General features: G+C 36.0%; 1 protein-coding gene across 2 annotated transcripts in view; it reads right to left on the bottom strand.

The window, feature by feature from the left end:
- Positions 1 to 23,030, bottom strand: part of Ints4 (integrator complex subunit 4) — a 112,229-nt gene that overhangs the window by 70,246 nt on the left and 18,953 nt on the right. For both annotated transcript variants that reach the window (XM_026387280.2, XM_026387279.2), the window contains exons 5-8: positions 11,257 to 11,442; positions 10,782 to 10,832; positions 8,883 to 8,971; positions 7,825 to 7,945 (exon numbers count right to left, since the gene is read on the bottom strand). In XM_026387280.2, the coding sequence (XP_026243065.1) occupies positions 7,825 to 7,945; positions 8,883 to 8,971; positions 10,782 to 10,832; positions 11,257 to 11,442 (447 nt within the window). The remainder of the gene's footprint in view (positions 1 to 7,824; positions 7,946 to 8,882; positions 8,972 to 10,781; positions 10,833 to 11,256; positions 11,443 to 23,030) is intronic.

Here is a 23,030-nt window from a genome sequence, read left to right on the forward strand (position 1 = left end):
AACCAAGGGAACGACTAACCTACTGAATGAAATAATTACAGAAAACTTTCCAGAAATGAAAAAGGAAACGGATATACAAATTGTAGATGCATACAGGATACCGAGCATACAAAAATCATAGTACACCAATGCCAAGACACATTGTTATGAAGATATCCAATATACAGAACAAAGAGAAAATATTAAAAGCTACAAGAGAAAGGAGGCAGATTACATTCAGGGGTAAACCAATAAGGTTAACAACGGATTTTTCATCACAGACGCTGAAAGCGAGAAGATCCTGGAACAATGTATTTCAAACACTGAAAGACAATGGATGCCAACCAAGAATTCTGTATCCAGCAAAATTAAGCTTCAGGTACGACAACGAAATAAAAATCTTTCATGATAAACAAAAGCTAAAAGAATTTGCAGCCAGAAAACCAGCATTGCAAAGCGTCTTGAGAAAAACACTACACGAGGAAGAAATGAAAAACAACAACCAAAACCATCAATGGGAAGTCCCTTGGTAATGACAGAGGGCGGGGGGGGGAAAGCTAATCATGGAGAAACAAACTAAATTAAAAAAAAAAAGATAAATAATCAAACATGGCTGGCAGTACAAACCATATATCAATAGTAACTCTAAACGTTAATGGCTTAAACTCTCCAATAAAGCGACATAGGCTGGTAACATGGATTAAAAAAACAAATCCAACAATATGTTGCCTCCAGGAGACACATCTGATTGGAAAAGACATACACAGGCTGAAGGTGAAAGGTTGGGAAAAAATATACCACGCACACGGTCCTCGTAAGCAAGCAGGGGTGGCCATACTCATATCGAATAAAATCGACTTCAAGACTAAGTTAATCAAAAGGGATAAGGAAGGACATTATATACTGTTAAAAGGAACCATTTGCCAACAAGACATAACAATTATCAATATTTATGCACCAAATAATGGTGCTGCGACGTTCATAAAACAAATTCTCCTCAAGTTCAAGAATCAAATAGACCACAACAAAATAATTATGGGTGACTTCAACACACCTCTCTCACCATTGGACAGATCCTCCAAACAAAAGTTGAATAAAGAAACTATAGAACTCAATATCACAATCAATAACCTAGACCTAACTGACATATATAGAATATATCAACGATCACCAAGTGGATATACTTTTTTCTCAGCAGCACATGGATCCTTCTCAAAAATAGACCATATATTATCCCATAGGGCAACCCTCAGTAAATATAAGGGGGTGGAGATAATACCATGCATTTTATCTGATCATAATGGAATGAAACTGGAAATCAATGATAAAAAAAGGAAGGAAAAATCCTACATCACATGGAAAATGAACAATATGTTACTGAATGATCAATGAGTTACAGAAGACATAAAGGAGGAAATCAAAAAATTCTTAGAGATAAGTGAAAATACAGACACAACATAGAGGAATCTATGGGACACAATGAAAGCAGTTTTAAGAGGGAAATTCATCGCCTGGAGGTCATTCCTCAAAAAAAGGAAAAACCAACAAATAAATGAGCTCACACTTCATCTCAAAGCCCTAGAAAAGGAAGAGCAAAACAACAGCAAATGTAGTAGAAGGCAAGAAATAATTAAAATCAGAGCGGAAATCAACAAAATTGAAACAAAAGAAACTATTGAAAAAATTAACAAAACTAAAAGTTGGTTCTTTGAAAAAATAAATAAGATCGACAGACCCTTAGCCATGCTAACAAAGAGAAGAAGAGAGAGAACTCAAATTACTAACATACGGGATGAAAAAGACAATATCACAACAGATGCTACAGAAATACAGAAGACAATTAGAAATTATTTTGAAAAACCTATATTCCAATAAAATAGAAGATAGTGAAGACATCGATAGATTTTTTAAGTCATATGATTTGCCCAGACTGAGTCAGGAGGAAACACACAATTTAAACAGACCAATATCAATGGATGAAATAGAAGAAGCAATCAAAAGACTACCAACCAAGAAAAGCCCAGGACCAGATGGGTATACAGCGGAGTTTTACAAAACCTTTAAAGAAGAATTAATACCAATACTTTCCAAGTTATTTCAGGAAATAGAAAAAGAGGGAGCTCTTCGAAATTCATTCTATGAGGCCAACATCACCCTGATTCTGAAACCAGACAAAGACACCTCAAAGAAAGAAAACTACAGACCAATATCTCTAATGAACCTAGATGCAAAAATCCTCAATAAAATTCTGGAAAATCAGATACAAAAACACATCAAAAAAATTGTGCACCATGATCAAGTAGGATTCATCCCTGGGATGCAAGGATGGTTCAATATACAGAAATCAATAAATGTTATTCACCACATCAATAGACTTAAAGATAAGAACCATATGATCATCTCAATAGACGCAGAAAAAGCATTCGACAAAGTACAGCATCCCTTTATGTTCAAAACATTAGAAAAATTAGGGATAACAGGAACTTACCCCGACATTGTAAAAGCTATCTATGCTAAGCCTCAGGCTAGCATCATTCTGAATGGAGAAAAATTGAAGGCATTCCCTCTAAAATCTAGAACAAAACAGGGATGCCCTCTATCACCACTTCTGTTCAATATAGTTCTCGAAACACTGGCCAGAGCAATTAGACATACGAAAGAAATTAAAGGCATAAAAATAGGAAAAGAAGAACTTAAATTATCACTATTTGCTGTTGACATGATTCTATACCTAGAAGACCCAAAAGTGTCTACAAAAAAACTACTAGAACTAATAAATGAATTCAGCAAAGTGGCAGGATATAAAATCAACACGCATAAATCAAAGGCATTTCTGTATATCAGCGACAAAACTTCTGAAACGGAAATGAGGAAAAACACTCCATTCACAATATCCTCAAAAAAAAAAAAAATACTTGGGAATCAAACTAACAAAAGAGGTGAAAGATTTATACAATGAAAACTACAGAACCCTAAAAAGAGAAGTAGAAGAAGATCTTAGAAGATGGAAAGATATACCCTGTTCATTGATAGTCAGAACTAACATCATCAAAATGGCGATATTACCAAAAGTTCTCTATAGGTTTAATGCAATGCCAATCAAAATCCAAAGGGCATTTCTTGTAGAAATAGATAAAGCAATCATGAAATTCATATGGAAAAATTCATCTGGAAAAAGACCCAGAATAGCAAAAACAATTCTTAGGAGGAAGTGTGAATCAGGCGGTATAGCGATACCAGATTTCAAACTATATTACAGGGCAATAGTAACAAAAACAGCATGGTACTGGTACCAAAACAGGCGGGTGGACCAATGGTACAGAATAGAGGACACAGAGACTAATCCACAAAGTTACAACTATCTTATATTTGATAAAGGGGCTAAAAGCATGCAATGGAGGAAGGATAGCATCTTCAACAAATGGTGCTGGGAAAATTGGAAATCCATATGCAACTAAATGAAACTGAATCCCCTTCTCTCGCCATGCACAAAAGTTAACTCAAAATGGATCAAGGAGCTTGATATCAAATCAGAGACTCTGCGTCTGATAGAAGAAAAAGTTGGCTACGATCTACATATTGTGGGGTCGGGCTCCAAATTCCTTAATAGGACACCCATAGCACAAGAGTTAATAACAAGAATCAACAAATGGGACTTACTTAAACTAAAAAGGTTTTTCTCAGCAAGAGAAACAATAAGAGAGGTAAATAGGGAGCCTACATCATGGGAACAAATTTTTACTCCTCACACTTCAGATAGAGCCCTAATATCCAGAGTATACAAAGAACTCAAAAAATTAGACAATAAGACAACAAATAACCCAGTCAACAAATGGGTCAAGGACCTGAACAGACACTTCGCAGAGGAGGACATACAATCAATCAACAAGTACATGAAAAAATGCTCACCATCTCTAGCAGTCAGAGAAATGCAAATCAAAACCACCCTAAGATACCATCTCACTCCAGTAAGATTGGCAGCCATTATGAAGTCAAACAACAACAAGTGCTGGCGAGGATGTGGGGAAAAGGGTACTCTTGTACATTGCTGGTGGGACTGCAAACTGGTGCGGCCAATTTGGAAAGCAGTATGGAGATTCCTGGGAAAGCTGGGAATGGAACCACCATTTGACCCAGCTATTGCCCTTCTTGGACTATTCCCTGAGGACCTTAAAAGAGCGTACTACAGGGATACTGCCACATCGATGTTCATAGCAGCACAATTCACAATTGCTAGACTGTGGAACCAACCCAGATGCCCTTCAATAGATGAATGGATAAAAAAAATGTGGCATTTATACACCATGGAGTATTACGCAGCACTAAAAAATGACAAAATCATGGAATTTGCAGGGAAATGGATGGCACTAGAGCAGATTATGCTTAGTGAAGCTAGCCAATCCCTAAAAAACAAATACCAAATGTCTTCTTTGATATAATGAGAGTAACTAAGAACAGAGCAGGGACGAAGAGCAGGAAGAGGTGGGAGGGAAAGGGAGAGAAAAGGGAAATTGCATGGAAATGGAGGGAGACCCTCATTGTTATACAAAATTACATATAAGAGGTTGTGAGGGGAATGGGAAAATAAACAAGGAGAGAAATGAATTACAGTAGATGGGGTAGAGAGAGAAGATGGGAGGGGAGGGGAGGGAGGATAGTAGAGGATAGGAAAGGTAGCAGAATACAACAGTTACTAATAGGGCATTATGTAAAAATGTGGATGTGTAACCGATGTGATTCTGCAATCTGTATTTGGGGTAAAAATGGGAGTTCATAACCCACTTGAATCTAATGTATGAAATATGATATGTCAAGAGCTTTGTAATGTTTTGAACAACCAATAAAAAACAAACAAACAAACAAAAAAACAAAAGGGAAATCTACTCAGAAAGCAGCATTAAACTAGAGAAAAAAAAAAAAAAACATATTCCCCCCATCATGGGGGCAAGGTGGTGCATGCCTGTCATCCCAGTGACCCAGAAGACTGAGGCAGAAGGATAACAAATTCAAGGCCAGGGTCGGAAATTCAGTGAGACCCTCAGCAAATCAGCAAGACCCTACTTCAAAACAAATAATAAAAAGGACTGGGGGCTGGGGCTGTAGCTCTGCAGCAGAGTGGTTGCCTAGCATGAGTGAGGCACTGGGTTTCATCTTCAGCACCACATAAAAATAAATAAAATAAAGCAATTCTGTCCATCTACAACTACAAAAAATATTAAAAAAAAAAAAAAAAAGGACTGGGACTTAGTAGTTCATTGGTAAAGTGTGCCTGGGTTCAATCTCCAGTACCTAAATAAATAAATATTCCCTCCGCTCAAAGACAAGTTCATTGTAGATGATGATGATCAGTAATTGTTGAATAAAAGGACTTGATGAATGATTGGACTATTTCATAATTTTAAAACATGAACTGGGGTTGTGGCTCAGCAGTAGAGCGCCTGCCTAGCATGTGTGGGGCCTTAGGTTCAATCCTCAGCACCTCATATAAATAAATAAAATAAAGGTATGTGTCCAACTACAACTAAAAAATAAATATTTTTTTAAAAATCATGCCAGGGATATAATTAAGTAGTAGATTACAAGTCTGATATGCACAAGACTCTGGGTTCAATCCCTAGTTCCAAAATAGAAAATAAAATAAAAACACTCACAAACCAAAACCAAATTTGAATCCAAAACAGAATCACTTTAGCTTAACTCCATTTAATTATAAACAAGTAATATAATCTATTGGCAGGAATTTCTGAAATTAGCCATATTTATTCTTTATTATTCCATGAAAATGCTTCACATAAGTTTCAGTACTTACTCCAATAAATACTGACCACAATACTATAGCAATCACTGGATCTGTGCCTAGGGTAGTCAGATCCAAATAATTCAGCCAACAATCTCATCAATTGTGGCAATGCTAGTAGCCCTCAAAGGAGAAGTGTATAAAAAGAACCTCAGATTTTCTTGCTATGACATACAAATTCTTATATATACTCAAATATATGTATATACTACAATCCCTACTCAGTTCACATAGTACTTTACAATTTACAAACCTTGTCTTAGAAAGTATCCCATTTGAGCCAGGCACAGTGGTGCACGCCTATAATCCCAGTGGCTCAGGAGGCTGAGGCAGGATGATCATGAATTCAAAGCCAGCCTCAGCAAAAATGAGGTGCTAAGCAACCCAGTGAGACCCTGTCTCTAAATAAAATACAAAATAGGGCTGAGGATGTGGCTCAGTGGTTGAGTGCCCCTGGGTTCAATCCCTGATACCCCCCCAAAAAAGAAAGTATCTCATTTGAGCATTGTGACAACCTGTGAGGCAAAAATGAGAGATATTAAAGCCCCATTTTACAGTGTAAATACTGAGACTAAAATCAAGGGACATATCCAATGTAACAAAGATAAGCTAATTATCAGGCTAATACTCTAAAGATAGTTCTATCCTAGTACCAAAAAAAAAAAAAAAAGGATATCTCTACCCTAGAAAGTTTTGTTGTTGTTATTGTTTTTAAACAAATGTGCTATGGCTAGGCACAGTGGCACATGCCTATTATCCCAGTGACCCAGTGACTCAGGAGACTGAGGCAAGAGTATCTCAAATTAGACACCAGCCTTGGCAACTTAGTGAGATTCTGTCTCAAAATAAAAATAAACAGGGGGTCTCAGAGTTCAGTGGTAAAGCATCCCTGAGTTAAATCCCCAGAACCACAAAAATAAAAACAAACAAACAAATGAAAATGTGCTATGAATAGGAAAGAGCCAAGCTAAAAGAACATTAGGATCTGAATCCCACTATATAATTTTCTATTTGTATAAACTGGATGATTTACTTAACTTCTCAGTGGGTCAGTTTTCCCATCTGAGAAAAAGGAATAATAATATCTATCTTGCAGGGTTGCTATGAAGAGTAAATGAGGAAAGAAATGTAAAGGGCAGCCTTGAAAATATTTAGGCCATAACAGGTGCTTAATAAACAGAGGCAACTATTTTTATTAATTTCCTCTGTCTCTAGGCCTTGGCTATCTTGTATGCTAACAAGGTTAAATAGTATTATCTGTGAGATCTTTCTAATTCTAAAGAAGACTGCTTATCTATAAGAAAGTAAGCTATGTATTTCTATAATAAGAAATTCTGAGGTTTCTAAAAATGACCCACACCTGTCCCTATCTATAGTTTGTGAAAATGTTTATGAAAACTTAGTAGAAGCTGGGCATGGTGGGACACGCCTATAAATCTCAGCTACTTGGAGGCTTAGGCAAAGGGATAGCAAGTTGTAGGCCAGCTTAAACAATTTAGCAAAATACCCTGTCTCAAAATAAAGAATAAAAATGGCCAGGAATGTAACTCAGTGGTAGAGCACCCCAGTGTTCAATCTCCAGTACCATACATACATACATATTAAAAAAGACTTAAGGTGCTGGGGAAGTGGCTCAAGCGGTAGCGCGCTCGCCTGGCATGCTTGCGGCCAGGGTTCGATCCTCAGGACCACATACAAAAAAAAAAACAAAGATGTTGTGTCCGCCAAAAAAAAAACTAAAAAATAAATATTAAAAATTCTCTCTCTCTCTCTCTCTCTCTCTCTCTCTCTCAAGAAAAAAAAAAGACTTAATAGGCAATGTGTTTTCTAAAGAAAGTGTATTTTAATCAAGCAGAGTTAAGTAGTACATGCCTATAATTTCAACTACTCTGGAGACTAAGGCGGAGGATCTCAATTTCAAGGCCAGTCTGGGCAACTTTGGGAAACCTTCTCCCTAAAGAAAATAATAAAAGCACTGAGGATATATCTCAGCTGATAAAGTATCCATGGATTCAATCCCAAACAAGGGGGAAAAAAGTGAAGCTTACCAATAGCTTTGCAGCTTGAACACGAACCACCCAGGAGCCATCACTGACCATGTGACAAATTTTTCCAAATGCATCATCAACTAAACGAATTTCTTCGTTAGAAGAAGGGATTGGGACAATGCTAGATTAAAAGAAAAGTAGAAAAAACACATGAACATGAGCCCAAGACTGCAAGTTCAATAAACTAAGAATGACCAATGAAAACTGATACACAGGGAATGATAATTGAGCAATACAGTTCAAATCCTAGAATGATGAAACACATTTCAACTTAAACAAGTCTAATTGGAAGTATAAACCAACCCTCCTACTGCACTGCAAATTTTCAGTGTCATAAATAAAAGTGTGTAACCTACCAAAGGTTCAAAGATTCATGAAGAAACCAAGAACTTGGGGTTGGTAGTATAGCTCAGTTGTAGAACACATGCCCAGCATGGTAAGGTTTTGTGTTCAATCCCCAGAACCATCACCCCTACCCCCAAGACACACACACAGAGAAAAAAGAAAGAAGAAATGAAAAAAACTACAGAGTATTTTGTAGCCATTTATTATCTCCTATAATGGTACTACTACAATACAATACACCAAAGAGTAAATCAACAATTTAAGCTCTGTGAAAATACTTTTAACCAAGAAAACACCAAACTAGGGATCATTATTCTCAACACAGACCTGGTACCTTAGTTGGCATTTGGCCCAAACAAAAACTAAATTAAATGGATCTCAAACAATATTAGTGATTAACACCCCCCCACACACACTGCTGCCCCACAAAAAGCTAAGACACTTGAGAGTTCAGTCTCTTCAATTACAGTTAAGAAGATTGATTGGGACTCAAAAAGGTCAAGTATCTTTCCCAAGAAACACAGAAAGTTTACGGCAGAGATTGAAACACAGGACCAAGCATCTTGATTTGCAGGGCCTGTGCTTGATCCCTTCCACACTGCCTTCCAGAATTCTAACCAACATTCTTTCCTGGAGGTAGCTTTATGCTTGGTGAAAGGAGAGAAAATGGCTTAGCAATAAATAAACAGAAGTCAGCTCACACCCACACTGACCTTTCAGGATAGAGCTGACTGATAACCCAGATAAGCTGGACTGCAGCACTGCGTACTTGTTCATAGTCATCAGAGAGCAATTTACAGGCCTGAAAAGAAAGATTCCAAAAGTCTATCAGTTCTATGTCCTCCTAGGTGATGTTCAAACTATTTTAAAATGAAGATATGGTGACTGGGTAAGGATGTCAATCAAAAATGGATGGTTTTAACTTCTTGAACATTTACCCACCCATGAATTCTGAGCCTCTGTCAGCTGCTCTAGTTATATTTGGACTGTGGGTCCTGCCACTTTATATCAGAAAGCAGAACAACAGACTGACAGATACCTAGAATTGTATCAAACCTAGCAGAATCTGCTGGAAGCCCACTATACTTCTTTCACAGGCTCACACACCAAAGATGGACACCCCCCCGCCACCATCTGTAAAATCAAAGCACACATTTCTGTTTATTTTGGTACAACATCACTGGCCTCTGTTTCAACCTACTAACATTTCCTGTATATCCCCATGTACCCAAGATATGGTGATGGCTCCAAGTATCTACCACCAGCTCAAATTTCTCCTGACCCAAATGTTCTTAACTGTCTATGACCTGGAACTTTCTTCATGGATATCCCACTTTCAACCTTAACACAACCAAAACCGAATTCATTCTGGAACCAAACTCTATATTTCAAATCCTCCACCAGCACTCCATCTTCATTCCCTTGAGGTCCTCATCATTGATGGCCTACATTACTGACACAGTCTATGCCATTAACATCTCAATCAGTTGACTATCTTTTTTCTGTGTCCTTACTCTCCAAGTTTTCTTTAGTTATTTGACTTCCCACAATTTTCCTATAGGGGGAAAAGAGATGGTTACATAAGCATTCTGGACCCACTCCACTTTGTCTTCTTTGTCTTGTAAAAGAACAAATATGGTATACCCATCAGTCTCAGAGGCTTGGCTTGGTAATTATAATTTTCTCCAAGAGATAAAAGCATTCTTGGTAAGCAAAAAAAATCTGACCATTGACTGTGGATTTAGATTGTATATCACTAGATTTATTCCCTTATTCTGCAAGGGAAATACCGCCTGCTAAGGTCCTTTATATAGGCTGTCAGTTAGCTTTTCCACAACTTCATCATACCATTCTTTACCAATACTACATTCAGGAAAGGTCTTTTTATGGGATCTCATGGTTTTGGTCACCCTCTTCCAGAAATATTCTAGTTCATCAAGTGCTGTGTCCAGAATTGATTTCATATACAGCCCCCTCAAAGAGAGATCAGCAAGACTACCACTTTCCTTATTCTAAACATTATACTTTACTTCATGAACTCTGGTATTCATATTGAACTTCCTAGATCCTCCTAAAAGTCCTTTTCATGTATTAGTGCTATTCAATTATATATTCCAATTTAAAAATCAAAAGGGGCTGGAATGTAGCTCAGTGATAAAGCACCCTGGGTTCAATTCCCAGTACCAAAATAAACAAACTAATAAAAAATAAAATAAAAGTTGCAGGGGCTGGGGATGTGACTCAAGCGGTAGCACGCTCGCCTGGCATGCGTTCGGCCCATGTTCGATCCTCAGTACCACATACAAACAAAGATGTTGTGACCACGGAAAAAACTAAAAAATAAATATTAAAAAAATAAAAAATAAAAAAAAGTTGCATCTGAGTTATATTTTATTTGCTATCAAATTTTAATAAGACAAAAAATGTCTAAATTTTTTAAACTCTTCTTGAAAAGTATGTTTTGGATATGACTGCACATTTATCCCAATTAGCATGGCCACAATTAGCCAGCTGAAGTTTTTATGTTTTCAAACTCTGAGAACCAGAGTGCTACCCTCCCAGCTTCATGACCCTCTCACCCTTTCAGACAGAAATCATTTAAGGTAAAATACCTGATTATAAATTGTTTGGTGTAATTTCAATCCTCTTTCATGAAGCTGCAACTGGATAAAAAAAGACAGTTTAAGTATTTGTATTTAAGTATTTAAGTATTTTTTAAGTATTTGTGGAAAGATCAATATTTCCAATGTCTCCACACAATCTCATATATTTTCCCACATTATATAAGAGTAATATAGTTCTTTCTAGGCAAAATCAGTCTTATATAAATAAGATAGTCCAAGATTTTATTTAAATAAATAGTCCCAAGTTTTTTTAGCATAAGCACTCGTGCATTTAAAAAAATTAACCCATGGAGTATCCCAAGGAAGTACTAGGAAACTGAAATAATGACAAAAAAGCTAAGGAAGAGGTAAGAGGTGTAGCTCAGAGGTAGAGTGCTTGCCTAACATTCACAAAGCCGTGGGCAAAAACTAAAACCAAACATAATAAAAACCATCCCCCGATTAGTTTCAATAATAAGTTTACCATGGCTTTTATTGCTGCTGTTCTGACACGTGGATCTTGGTCATTGAAATAATCCCCTATAATCTTTTGGACATCTCTGGCAGTTAGGCCTTCTGCATCTTTTGTGATACTTTTTTCCAAAGAGCCAAGATTGCCAAGTAATTGCAAACACTTATTTCTTACACCATGAGAGGTATCTGTTAGGTGCTATAAAAAGAGAGGACAAAAGGACATGATTAATATCTTTAAAAATAAACACATAAGGACTGGGTGTGTAGCTCAATGGTAAGGTGCTTGCCTAGCATGCATGAAGCCCTGGGTCCAATCCCCCCTCCACACACACGCACCACAAATTTAAAAAAAAAAAAAGAAAAAGAAAAGAGAAAGAAAAAAAAGCATTGCATCAATTTCAGGAATTGATTTCGATCAATATATTTGCACCAATCTGTCTAGCATCATGTTACTTGAATATTCCTCTAACACATGAAACTTTAGAAAACAAGAATCCCATTTTTTATTTTTTAACTTTTATATCCCCAATTGCCAGCATTTTGACTTGTATATATAGAGTACATACTTTAATCTCAGTGACTTGGGAGGCTGAGGCAGAAGAATAAAAAATTCAAAGCCAGTCTGAGCAACTTAGTGAGAACCTAAGTAACTTATCAAGATCCTGTCTCAAAATTTAAAATTGCAAAGGGGCTGGAATGTAGCTCAGAGGCAAAACACCCTGGGTTCAATTCCCAGTACCCAAATAAACAAACTAATAAAAAATAAAATAAAAGTTGTATCTAAGTTATATTTTATTTGCTATCAAATTTTAATAAGACAAAAAATGTCTAAATTTTTTAAACTCTTAATATCCATAAAGCAATATACAAAACTCTTTAAGTGAAGAGTTCAATGGGTTTTCACCAAGAGAATACACACATAACAAGAATACACATTGGGGCTGGGGTTGTGGCTCAGCGGTAGAGCACTTGCCTAGCATGTGTGAGGCCCTGGGTTCAATCCTCAGTACCACATAAAAATAAATATATAAAATAAAGGTATTGTGCCCAACTACAACTAAAAGGTTAAAAATAAAAATATAAATAAATAAATAAATAAAAAGAAAGGAATGGGGGCTGGAGATGTGGCTCAAGCGGTAGCGCACTCGCCTGGCATGCGTGCGGCCCGGGTTCGATCCTCAGCACCACATACAAACAAAGATGTTGTGTCCACCAAAAACTGAAAAATAAATATTAAAAAATTCTCTCTCTCTCTCTCTCTCTCTGTCTCTCTGTCTCTCTTTCTTTAAAAAAGGAAAAGAAAAAAGAAAAAAAGAAAGGAATGGAACACAGCAAGGCATGGTGGCACATGCCTGGAATCTTAGCTATTCTTCGAGCTGAGACAGGAAGACCCCCAAAGTTCAAGGCCAACCTTGGCAATTCAGTGAGGTCCTATCTCAAAATAAAATTAAAAAGGGGTTGGAAATGTAGCTTGGTCATAGAGCACCTCTGTGTTCAATCTCTAGTACCAAAGGCCGAGGATGTGGGGATGGGTATGGAATGTGAGGCGCTGGGTTCGATCCTCAGCACCGCATAAATGTAAAATAAAGATACTGTGTCCACCTAAAACTGAAAAATAAATATTGAAAAAAAAAAGATCAAATCAATAGTATCTGGCTTCTTTTGCTTAACTTATGTTTGTGAGATATATCCATGGTACAGCACCTAAAATGATTCATTCATTCTCATTACTATGTACTATTTTATTTACAAATACACCAAAATCTATTATTCCTTTCTGTTGATGGGTATTTGAGCTATTTAGAGTTTTTGGTATTAAACTAATGCTACTGTAATTATTCTTATATGTGGTGTTTAGTGCATATGGCCACATTTCTGTTAGTTATACACTTAAAAGTGGAATTGCTGAGCCAAAGGAAATGCACAAAGTCAGCTTAAGAAGATACTGCCAAACAATTTTCCAGTGTGGTTAACTAATTTTAATTTACACTTCCACCAGTGGTGCATAAGTCCTCCATATGTGCCATATCCTTGTCAACACTTGGTACTGTCAATATTTTTCATTCTAGCTCCTCCTCACCAACATTTTAAATAAATTATCAGTTACTTCTCTCATACCTAGTTCAGTGCTAGTAAAATAAGCTGTAAGGCAGTAACAGGAACAAAATATTATTTGAAGAAATGAAGTTGTATACCAGACTTTCAAATTTTTTCTGACTGGGACCCAAAGCTAGAAATACACATTATATTAAAACATAATACATAAAAATACACAAACAAGAAGCTAAACAAAACAATATTCACCCCCACATCTTGTGATAAACCCTGATATTTGTATTCTATTTTGTTTTTCAAAATATACCAACTGTCCCATAAAATTGACTGCATTACCTACTACTTTCTTTATCATTATCCTCAGAATGAAAGGCATTTATATGGAGAAGAGAATGGAACTTGAAATTTTAAAACTTGGGTTTAAGCTGGGCGCAGTGGTGCACACCTGTAATCCCAGTGGCTGGGGAGGCTGAGACAGGAGGATAACAAGTTCAAAGCCAGCCTCCACAAAAGTGAGACGATAAGAGACTCAGTGAGACCCTGTCTCTAAATAAAATACAAAATAGGGCTGAGGATGTGGCTCAGTGGTTCAGTGCCCCTGAGTTCAATCCCTGATACAAAAAAAAAAAAAAGAAAGAAAACACCCTGGGTTTACAGAGTTCCTTAGAGAAATAGCTAGTTTTGAGACTAGGGCAAAAAATAAGTAAGAAGAACACAGGACACCTTATGCCTGAAAGCAAGGAAGATGTCTAAGACTAATGGAGTTCTGACCAAAAGGACTGAGAAACCAATCTAAGGGGTTTCTGCTGTCAACACTTTCATGACATCAAAAGGAATTCAGAATGTAAACTATTCCACAAGACAAATGACCCAGTTTCTTCAATGTACCCATAGCATTTAAAGAAAACACAAAAGAAGCCAGGCATGGTGGCGCATGCCTAGAATCCCAGCGGCTCAGGAGGCTGAGGCAGGAGGATCATGATTTCAAAGCCAACCTCAGCAACCATGAGGTGCTAAGCAACTCAGTGAGACCATGGCTGTAAATAAAATAGAAAAAAGGGCTGGGGATGTGACTCAGTGGTTAAGCTCCCCTGGGCTCAATCCCTGGTAACAACAACAAAAAAGGGCTTTGAATTTGGCTCAGTGGCCAAGTGCACCAAAGTTCGATCCCTGGTTCCAAAAACACAAAAGGAAGAACTATTATAAATTAAAAGAAATTTAAGAGACTGAGTTTAATCCCTGGTACCAAAAACAAAAAAAAGAAGTACTATTATAAATTAAAAGAAATTTAAGAGACTGTCTAAAACCAATATGTGGATCTTTTTGGATCCTAATCTAAATCAAACCAACCATAACAAGGGCATATTTAATGAAATTTTAAAATTTTAATATAAATTGGTATGAGATGATATTAAGGAGTTACTGTTAATAATTATAATAATTAAAAAAATACTACCATTAGAGACACACAATTAAGTATTTGCCATTTAAATAACATGATGATGTTAGGGATTTACTTTAAATCACTCTGACAACAACAAAAAGTGAAAGGGGAGAAGAGATGAAAAATATTGCAAATTGTGGAATTTATATTCAAAACTTGAAAGAATAATAAATTGAAATTTTCCATAATATTAAGGTTTTTTTGTTGTTGTTGTTAAAAAAAAAAAAAAAAAAAAGGCCTGGATTCAAGTTGCAGCTATGACTCACTAACTATATAATATTTAGTCAAGTCACTGAACCTCTCAGAATCTTACTATTCTCTCATTTGCCTTACTTAATATACACGTTTATTAAGAGGCTCAAATAAGGAACATAAATGTGAAAAACTTTATTATAAACCATGATATGACTATTAGCTATTGTTACTATAACCTAAAATAAGGAAAGTAGAAAGTCATATATAAAGCATATATAGTTTTGCAAGGTGATAGCTACATGTACAGCTGCAAAAACAAGTATTTTTAGATAGTTCCTTTCACAAAGAACTATCCACAAATAAAATCACTAATTTGAAATATAATTAATAAATATAAATATAATTAATTTCTCTATCTTTCTTCTTGCCCTACCATCCGTCACCCTCCCTTCCTAGTAATGGAACATACAGTCTCTAGAAGTACTCTGAGTAATCACCTATCCCTCTCCTTAATTCCATAACCACAATTTCTCAGGTAAAGAATGACAGAGTTAGGTGGCTGGGGTTGTGGCTCAGTGGCAGAGCGCTTGTCTCACACATGTGAGGCACTGGGTTCAATCCTCAGCACCACATAAAAATAAATAAACAAAATAAAGATTAAAAAAAAAAAAAAAAAGAATGATGGAGTTAGGGGTAGGGTTAGGGGACTAGCTCAGTGGTAGAGTCCTCGCCTAGCACGCACAAGACCATGGATTTGATCCCCAGAACTGCAGAAAAAGAAACAAAGAATGATAGGGTTAAGTGATAATGCCTAATAATGCATAAATACATGGGCTACTTACTGGAAGAGCTAATTCAGGAATCAAAATTTCCTTATACTCACTCAATCCAATTCTCACTTCTCATACAGCTGCATTATTTCCTTCCTTCCTTCCTTCCTTCCTTCCTTCCTTCCTTCCTTCCTTCCCTTCCTTCCTCCCTCTCTTCCTTCCTTCCCTTCCTTCCTCCCTCCCTCCCTCCCTTCCTTCCTTCCTTCCTTTTTTCCAGTTATTGGAGACTGATCCAGGGGTGTTTTACCACTGAGCTTTATCTCAGTACTTTTTCTTCTGGGGGTAGTGTGGTACTGGGGATTGAACTCAGGGGCATTCGATCACTGAGCCACATCCCTAGCCCTATTTTGTATTTTATTTAGAGACAGGGTCTCACCAAGTTGCTGAGGCTGACCTCATACTTGAGATTCTCCTGCCTCAGCCCCCTGAGTCACTGGGATTACAGACACATGCCACTGCAACCAGCTAATAAATAAACAATTTCATGATTTTGGAAACTTTGCTCACTATGTTCAAAGGTGAGCATTTGAAACCCAAGTACTTAAAAAGTTCTGCAATACCTGTTTTCTTTATATCTATTATACTCTTACTTACAATACAAATATTCTCTACCCATGAAAAGTTCCTCAGGTTTCTAATAGTACCAGATAAATTCAGTGATACTACTCAATAAGTAATTCTTATGATTACCTTTCTGGGCTGCCAACACCTTTTGCAAGTAATACACCCCCATAAACAAATACACAATTCTGAATAAACAGGAAGACGTATCAAACAGGTAAACATATCAAGAATAATACTATCTAGGGGTTGGGGTTGTAGCTCAAAGGTAGAGCACCCGCCTAGCAAGTGTGAGGCCCTGAGTTTGATCCTCAGCATCACACAAAAATAAATAAACAAAAAATAAATAAATAAATAAATAAATAAATGTGTCCAACTACAACTGAAAAATATATATTTAAAAAAAGAATAATAGTATCTGGGAAGGAAGATACAAATTTAGAGAAAGAAAAAAAAAATCACAAACTGTGGAGTTAGGTTTGAGTTACAAGTAGAAATTATAACTGACAATTGTTATTATATAGAAACACAGAAATAAGTAGATATAATAATATATATGTAACATAAATATGTATCCTCTAACTCTATACACTGAAAGTACACAAAAGCAATACCCCAATAGCAATGAGCACACCAAGCATCCAGCTCTTGGTTTCTAAGTGTGATTCTCCACTAAAAGGAATCAAGTCTTCTAGATGAAAAGTGAGGTAGAGCAGAGAAAACAAAAAATTACCCTAAAAGGGCTGGGGATGTAATTTAGTGGTAAAATATTACCCAGTATATTCCCAGCACCACAGGGAGAAAAACAAAAGACAATCCTAATTAGAATAAGTCATACTTCATGTTTAAGTCTACTATCATATATAACTAAAAAGAATAAATTTAAAAACAGAAGAGATGAGTCTAGAAATCTTATTGTAACAGAAAGAAAAAAAATATTCAAAAAAGAGAGAAGAGTCAAAAGGACACATACACAGCTTGAAGAGGCACCCAACTAGCCAAATTAAGAAATTTAAAAACCAAGATCAAAGACAGTAATAGGTGACAAACCATTGAATAAGAAAACCAAAGTCCATAACTAACATAAATTGAAAGTTCAATGATAAAATATTTATACAGTTTAAAAGTACCTCCCCACAAAATATTTATTAATTTCAAAGGGAAAAAGTAATTTACAGTGAAGAAGCCTGACAAATACCACATTAACCAACAATCAAATAAAAACATTATCATGGGCTGGGGTGGTAGCTCAGTGATAGAGTGTTTGCCTAGCATTTGTGAGGCACTGGGTTCAATTCTCAGCACCACATACAAAAAAAAAAAAAAAGGTCCATTGATATACCACCTAATAGAATAAAATGATAACTACCTCATATCTGTGATATTTTGCCTAATATGGAAAATTTAAATCTAATCATGAGAAAAGATTAGACAAACAAATTCAAGGTGGCTCCACAAAATAACTGTCCCATAATTTTCAAAGTGTCAAGGTCACAAAACCAAGGAAAGACTCAGGCATTATTCCAAATCAAAGGAAACTAATGAGATATGACAACTAAAATACAACATGTAATTATTAATTGGATCATTTTCTATAGAACATTATGAAGGAACAAATGGTGACATCTGAATAGGGTCTGAGGATTAGACAGCGGTAATGTGTCATTATTAATGTCCTGATTTTGATGGTTGCATTGAGGTAGGGTAAAAATCTGTCTTTGTTTATAGGAAACATGTACTAAAGCATTCAAGAATAATGGGGCCCCGAGTTGACAACTTACTTTCAAACAAAAAATTCACAGAAATAGTAATTTTGATACAAATTTGAGATTTTTTTAAAAAATAAAAAATTAAATTTTATAAACAAGCAATAAAGAATTTAAAAAGCATAGTTGCATAAACATTACAAAAGCATTGCAGTGCCCATAAGAAAAAGTGTAATTTAAAACAATAAAAGGAAAGGGGCAGCCATGGTAGAACTTCACCCACACATACCTTCAGGAAGAATATAGGAAGCTTTGCAGAGAAAGTGATTTCATAAATTATTCCACATTTCAGCTAAGAGGCAAAGTGACACAGTAGAATGAGCATATACTGGAATCAGACAGATCTAGGTTTGATTACTGGCCCTGCTACTTAGGACCTATGTGATCTTAACCAAGCCCCTTAAGCTTAATTTGTAAAAATAGGAATAATATTCCGTACTACAAAATTTTATAGCAAATGGACTAAATTAATTCACTTAATAATTGTTTTATGTAAAATTAGCTAATAGCATCTGGGACATAGTAGACATTCAGTAAGAGCAAGCATCTAAATTGAACCTGGCACTTGGAATCTTCGAATGCACTTAAAAAAATTTTTTTAAACCTACTTAAGATGGGCAGGAAAACAATTATAAGAAAGATAAGTAGATAATAGCAAAGAAAAGAAAATGAAAATGAAAGCAAAAAAAGGGGACCAACTACATGAATAAATCTGCAGATCTGGGACACACACACACACACACACACACGAACTTTCAGCAACAGCTGTCTAACAGCAGGACAATCATTAGAGGCAGTAAGCACTTATTAATATTCATATCAGAGATGCTTCAGTGGAATATTCATGAATTAAGTGGGGACACCTACACTTTCAGTAGAAGCCATATCCTATGTGAAGGTGGGGTGGGCACACAGGGGAAGGGAACAAGGAAAATCTTATGGGAAAGCTCCTATGTAAAAGAAGGGGTTCTCAGAGTGGTAATTTATTATAAAAATGGCACAATCAAGCACTTTAGCTCAGTTAATTCTTTGCCTCAGAATTATTCAAACTACAAAAATGTGAAACATACACCATTATGTCCCCCAAAAGACTTACATACAGTAAGGGCTCAAAATAATCCATCAAAATAAGATACTAAAACTGAAAAATGAATGAAAACTTCCAGATATCACGTGGACAATGAATGTCTTTGTCACTGTTAATAAATTAGGGTGTTTTTTTTTTAAGATTTACATGCTTTCTTTCCTTTTTTTAAAAATCTTTATTTTTATGTGGTGCTGAGGATCAAACTCAGTGCCTTGCAAATATGAGGCAAGCGCCCTACTGCTGAGCTACAACCCCCAGCCCCTGGGACACACACACATATGAACTTTCTAGCAACAGCTGTCTTTTTTTTTTAATTGCTTGTTTACATTTAGTATAGAAGTATCATTTCTCAAAACTAAAAGGCTGACTGAATCATCTGCTCCTGAAGGTTGCTACCACTGTTACAAATTCTATATTTGATATTCAAACAAATTAAAACCTTCTAGCTCTACTAAGGTAACCAGGCAACAATGACGCATAATCAACCTATTACCAAACACTAAATCTTATCCCAAAAGAGAGTCTAAATCATACCCTCATGGCAACAATTACAATCTTATTGTATCCTTCCTCTACAGGTCATTTCTTACATCACAGCCACCATCATTAAGAACTTCCAAGTGTCTGCAGATGCCATTTCCGTGTTTACACTTTACTGAGCTACTGAAGTGCTATAATTTTTCATATTAATGGGGTGAGTAAGCAAACCATTTCCAGTAGTAAAGCCAAATTTTGTCAAAAAGAAATAAAATACACAGTTAAAACTTTTCTACAGAAAAAAAAATCAATGGTTAAGTATATAAAGAAGAGAATGGTATCATGACAAAAATAACTGATTTATTTAGTTTCGACATTTTTAAGCACAAATAACAATTCAGTATACTCTGTATGCAAATTATTCTAATGGATAACCTAACAAACCACATATAATAAATTGGGTAGAATTTTAAAAATGGTTTATTAGCCAACCACAGTGGTGCACGTGCCTGTGATCCCAGCAACAGGCTAAAGCAGGAGGATCACAAGTTCAATGCCAGCATGGGCCACTTAGTCAGATCCTGTCTCAAAACAAAATAAAAAGGACTAGGGATATAACTCAGTGGTAAAGCACCCCTGGGTTTAATCCCCAGTACCTCAAAAAAGAAAAATGAAAAATGGTGAGGGGGAGGGGTGAGGGGGAAATGGTGGGGACTGATATCAACCAAATTATATTGTTAAAGTGTGTGCATATACGAATACATAACAATAAATCCCATCATTATGTACAATTACAATCCACCAATAAAAAATGTGGGGGAAAATAGACTAGGGGTGCAGCTCAACGGTAGAGTGGCCCTCCATTCAGTTACCACAAGAATCAGGGGAGGTGGTATGATTCTACCAAGCTGCAGTCTCAGGAGTTTAAGGTACTTTTGCTATATTATTAAAGGAACAGAAAAGAAATAGAGACTGGGAGAAAAGGAGAAATGGAGACAATTAAGCTAAAAGGAAGTCTTATGAAGAAAGATAGATCTTTGTTCTCTCAGAAAAATCTTCACAAAGAAAGCAGAAGACACTCCCAATTTCCGTTATGAGATACTACACAAGAAAAGAATGATTTCCTGAACAAAACTGAATTATGTGCAATACTCAAAGACTGTATGTTCCCTCCAACAGTGTACAAGGGTTCTCTTTTCTCTCCATCTTTACAAACATTATTTTTTATCTTCTTTGATGAAAGCCATTCTAACAGATGTGAAGTAATATCTCATTATGGTTTTAATTTGCATTTCCCTGATAATTAATGGTGAGGAACATTTTTTTCATGAACATGTTGGCCACTAGTAGGTCCCCTTTTGAGAAGTTCTGTTCAGGTCCTTTGCCCATATCTTAACTGGGTTATATTTGTTTTTTATTATTGAGTTGAGTTCCTCACATATTTTGGAGATTAAATCTTTTATCAGTTGTATGGTTTGCAAATATGTTTCTCTATATATGTTGTCTATTTCGTTTGTTGTGCAGAAGCTTTTTTAGTTTGATATAACCACATTTGTGCATTTTTGTTATTACTTGTGCCTTCAGATATCAAAATAATAATTGTCCAGACTAATATCAAGGAGCTCTTCCCTCTGTTTTCTTCCAATAGTCTTAAAGTCTCAGATCTTATGTTTTAAGTCTTTAATCCATTTGAGTTGATATTTGTGGCAATCTAACCAATATCCCCAGCAATCATTAATGAATACACACACTGTCCTTTCCCCACTGTGTGGCATACAATGTGTTGGAAATCAATTGATCATAAATGTGAGGGTTTATTTTTAGGCTTTCTATTCTATTCCATTGGTTAATGTATTCATTTTAATGCCAGTTCCATGTTGGGGTTGTTTTTGTTTTGTTTTCTGGTACTGGAGAGCAAAATCAGGACCTTGCATATGCTAGACAAGCACACTGCCACTGGGCTATGGCCCCAACCCTGCCATGTTGATTACAATTGCTTTATTAAATAGACTGAAATCAGGGGAATGTGATGCCTCCAGCTTTGTACTTTTTTCCCCTTGTGATACTGGGAATTGGACATACACTGGCTTTGTGCATGGTAGGCAAGTGCTCTACTACTGAGTCATACCCCCATCCCCTCACCTCTTATTTTTGACACAGGGTGTGGCTAAGTTGTCCAGGCTGGTCTCAAACCTGCCATCCTCAGCCTCCTAAGTAGTTGGAATTACAGGCATTTGCCACTACATCTGATCTACCATGGTAAACTTTTTAATAACTTTATCAACATATAAATTACATACAATGCAATTCATAAAATAAAGATATGTAATTAAATGGGTTTTTAGTATATTCACAAATGTACATGACCATCACCATAGTCACTTTTCAAACATTTCCAACATTTCAAAGAGACAACCCCTTAATAAAAAGACACTCTAGGTCGTGGCTCAGTGGTAGAGCTCATGTGTGGAGCACTGAAAAAGCTCATGTGTGGAGCACTGGGTTCCATCCTCAGCACCACATAAAAATAAATAAAAGTATCGTGTCCATCTACAACTAAAAAAATAAACAAATAAAATTATTTTTTAAAAAAAGACATCAATTGAACCATTCTGCTATCAACCTCCTATCTTTCTATCCATTAGAGCCCAAAGCAACCACTAACATATTTTATTTACCTACTGTTGAAATTCAGTGTAAACAGAATCATATAATCAAGTTGTACCATGTTTTGGATATTTTAAATGGCCAAATAATATTCTACTGTATTTTATTTTTATCAGTTTATCACTTGATGATCATTTTTTTGAATTTGTTAGTTGTTAATGGACCTTTTTTTATTCATTTATTTATATGCGGTGCTCAGAATCGAACCCAGTGCCTCACACATGTTAGGCAAGCACTCTACCACTGTGCCATGATTCCAGCCCCAGTTGTTTAATTTTTGATTATTATGAATAATGCTATTCACACATCAAGTTTCGTGTAAACATGTTACAGTTTACTGGTAAGTACCTAATGACTGACAGTTTTGAGCACCTTTCTTAAATTTTTTCTTAATATTTTTTAGTTGTAGTTGGACACAATACCTTTATTTTATTTATTTATTTTTATGTGGTGCTGAGGATCAAACCCAGAACCCCACACGAGCCAGGCAAGCACTCTACCACTGAGCTACAACCCCAGCCCCAGTTTTGAGCATCTTTACAGGCTTATACATCATTTTTACATCTTCCTTGGAGAAATACCTATTTAGATATTCTGTCCACATTTTAATTGGGTTATTTATATTTTTATTATTGAGTTGTAAGAGTTTAGTGCCTTGTTTTAGATATAAATATATATGAGTTACAAATATTTTTTAACATT

The sequence above is a fragment of the Urocitellus parryii genome, chromosome 4 (assembly GCF_045843805.1).
Source record: "Urocitellus parryii isolate mUroPar1 chromosome 4, mUroPar1.hap1, whole genome shotgun sequence".
Taxonomy (NCBI): Eukaryota; Metazoa; Chordata; class Mammalia; order Rodentia; family Sciuridae; genus Urocitellus; species Urocitellus parryii.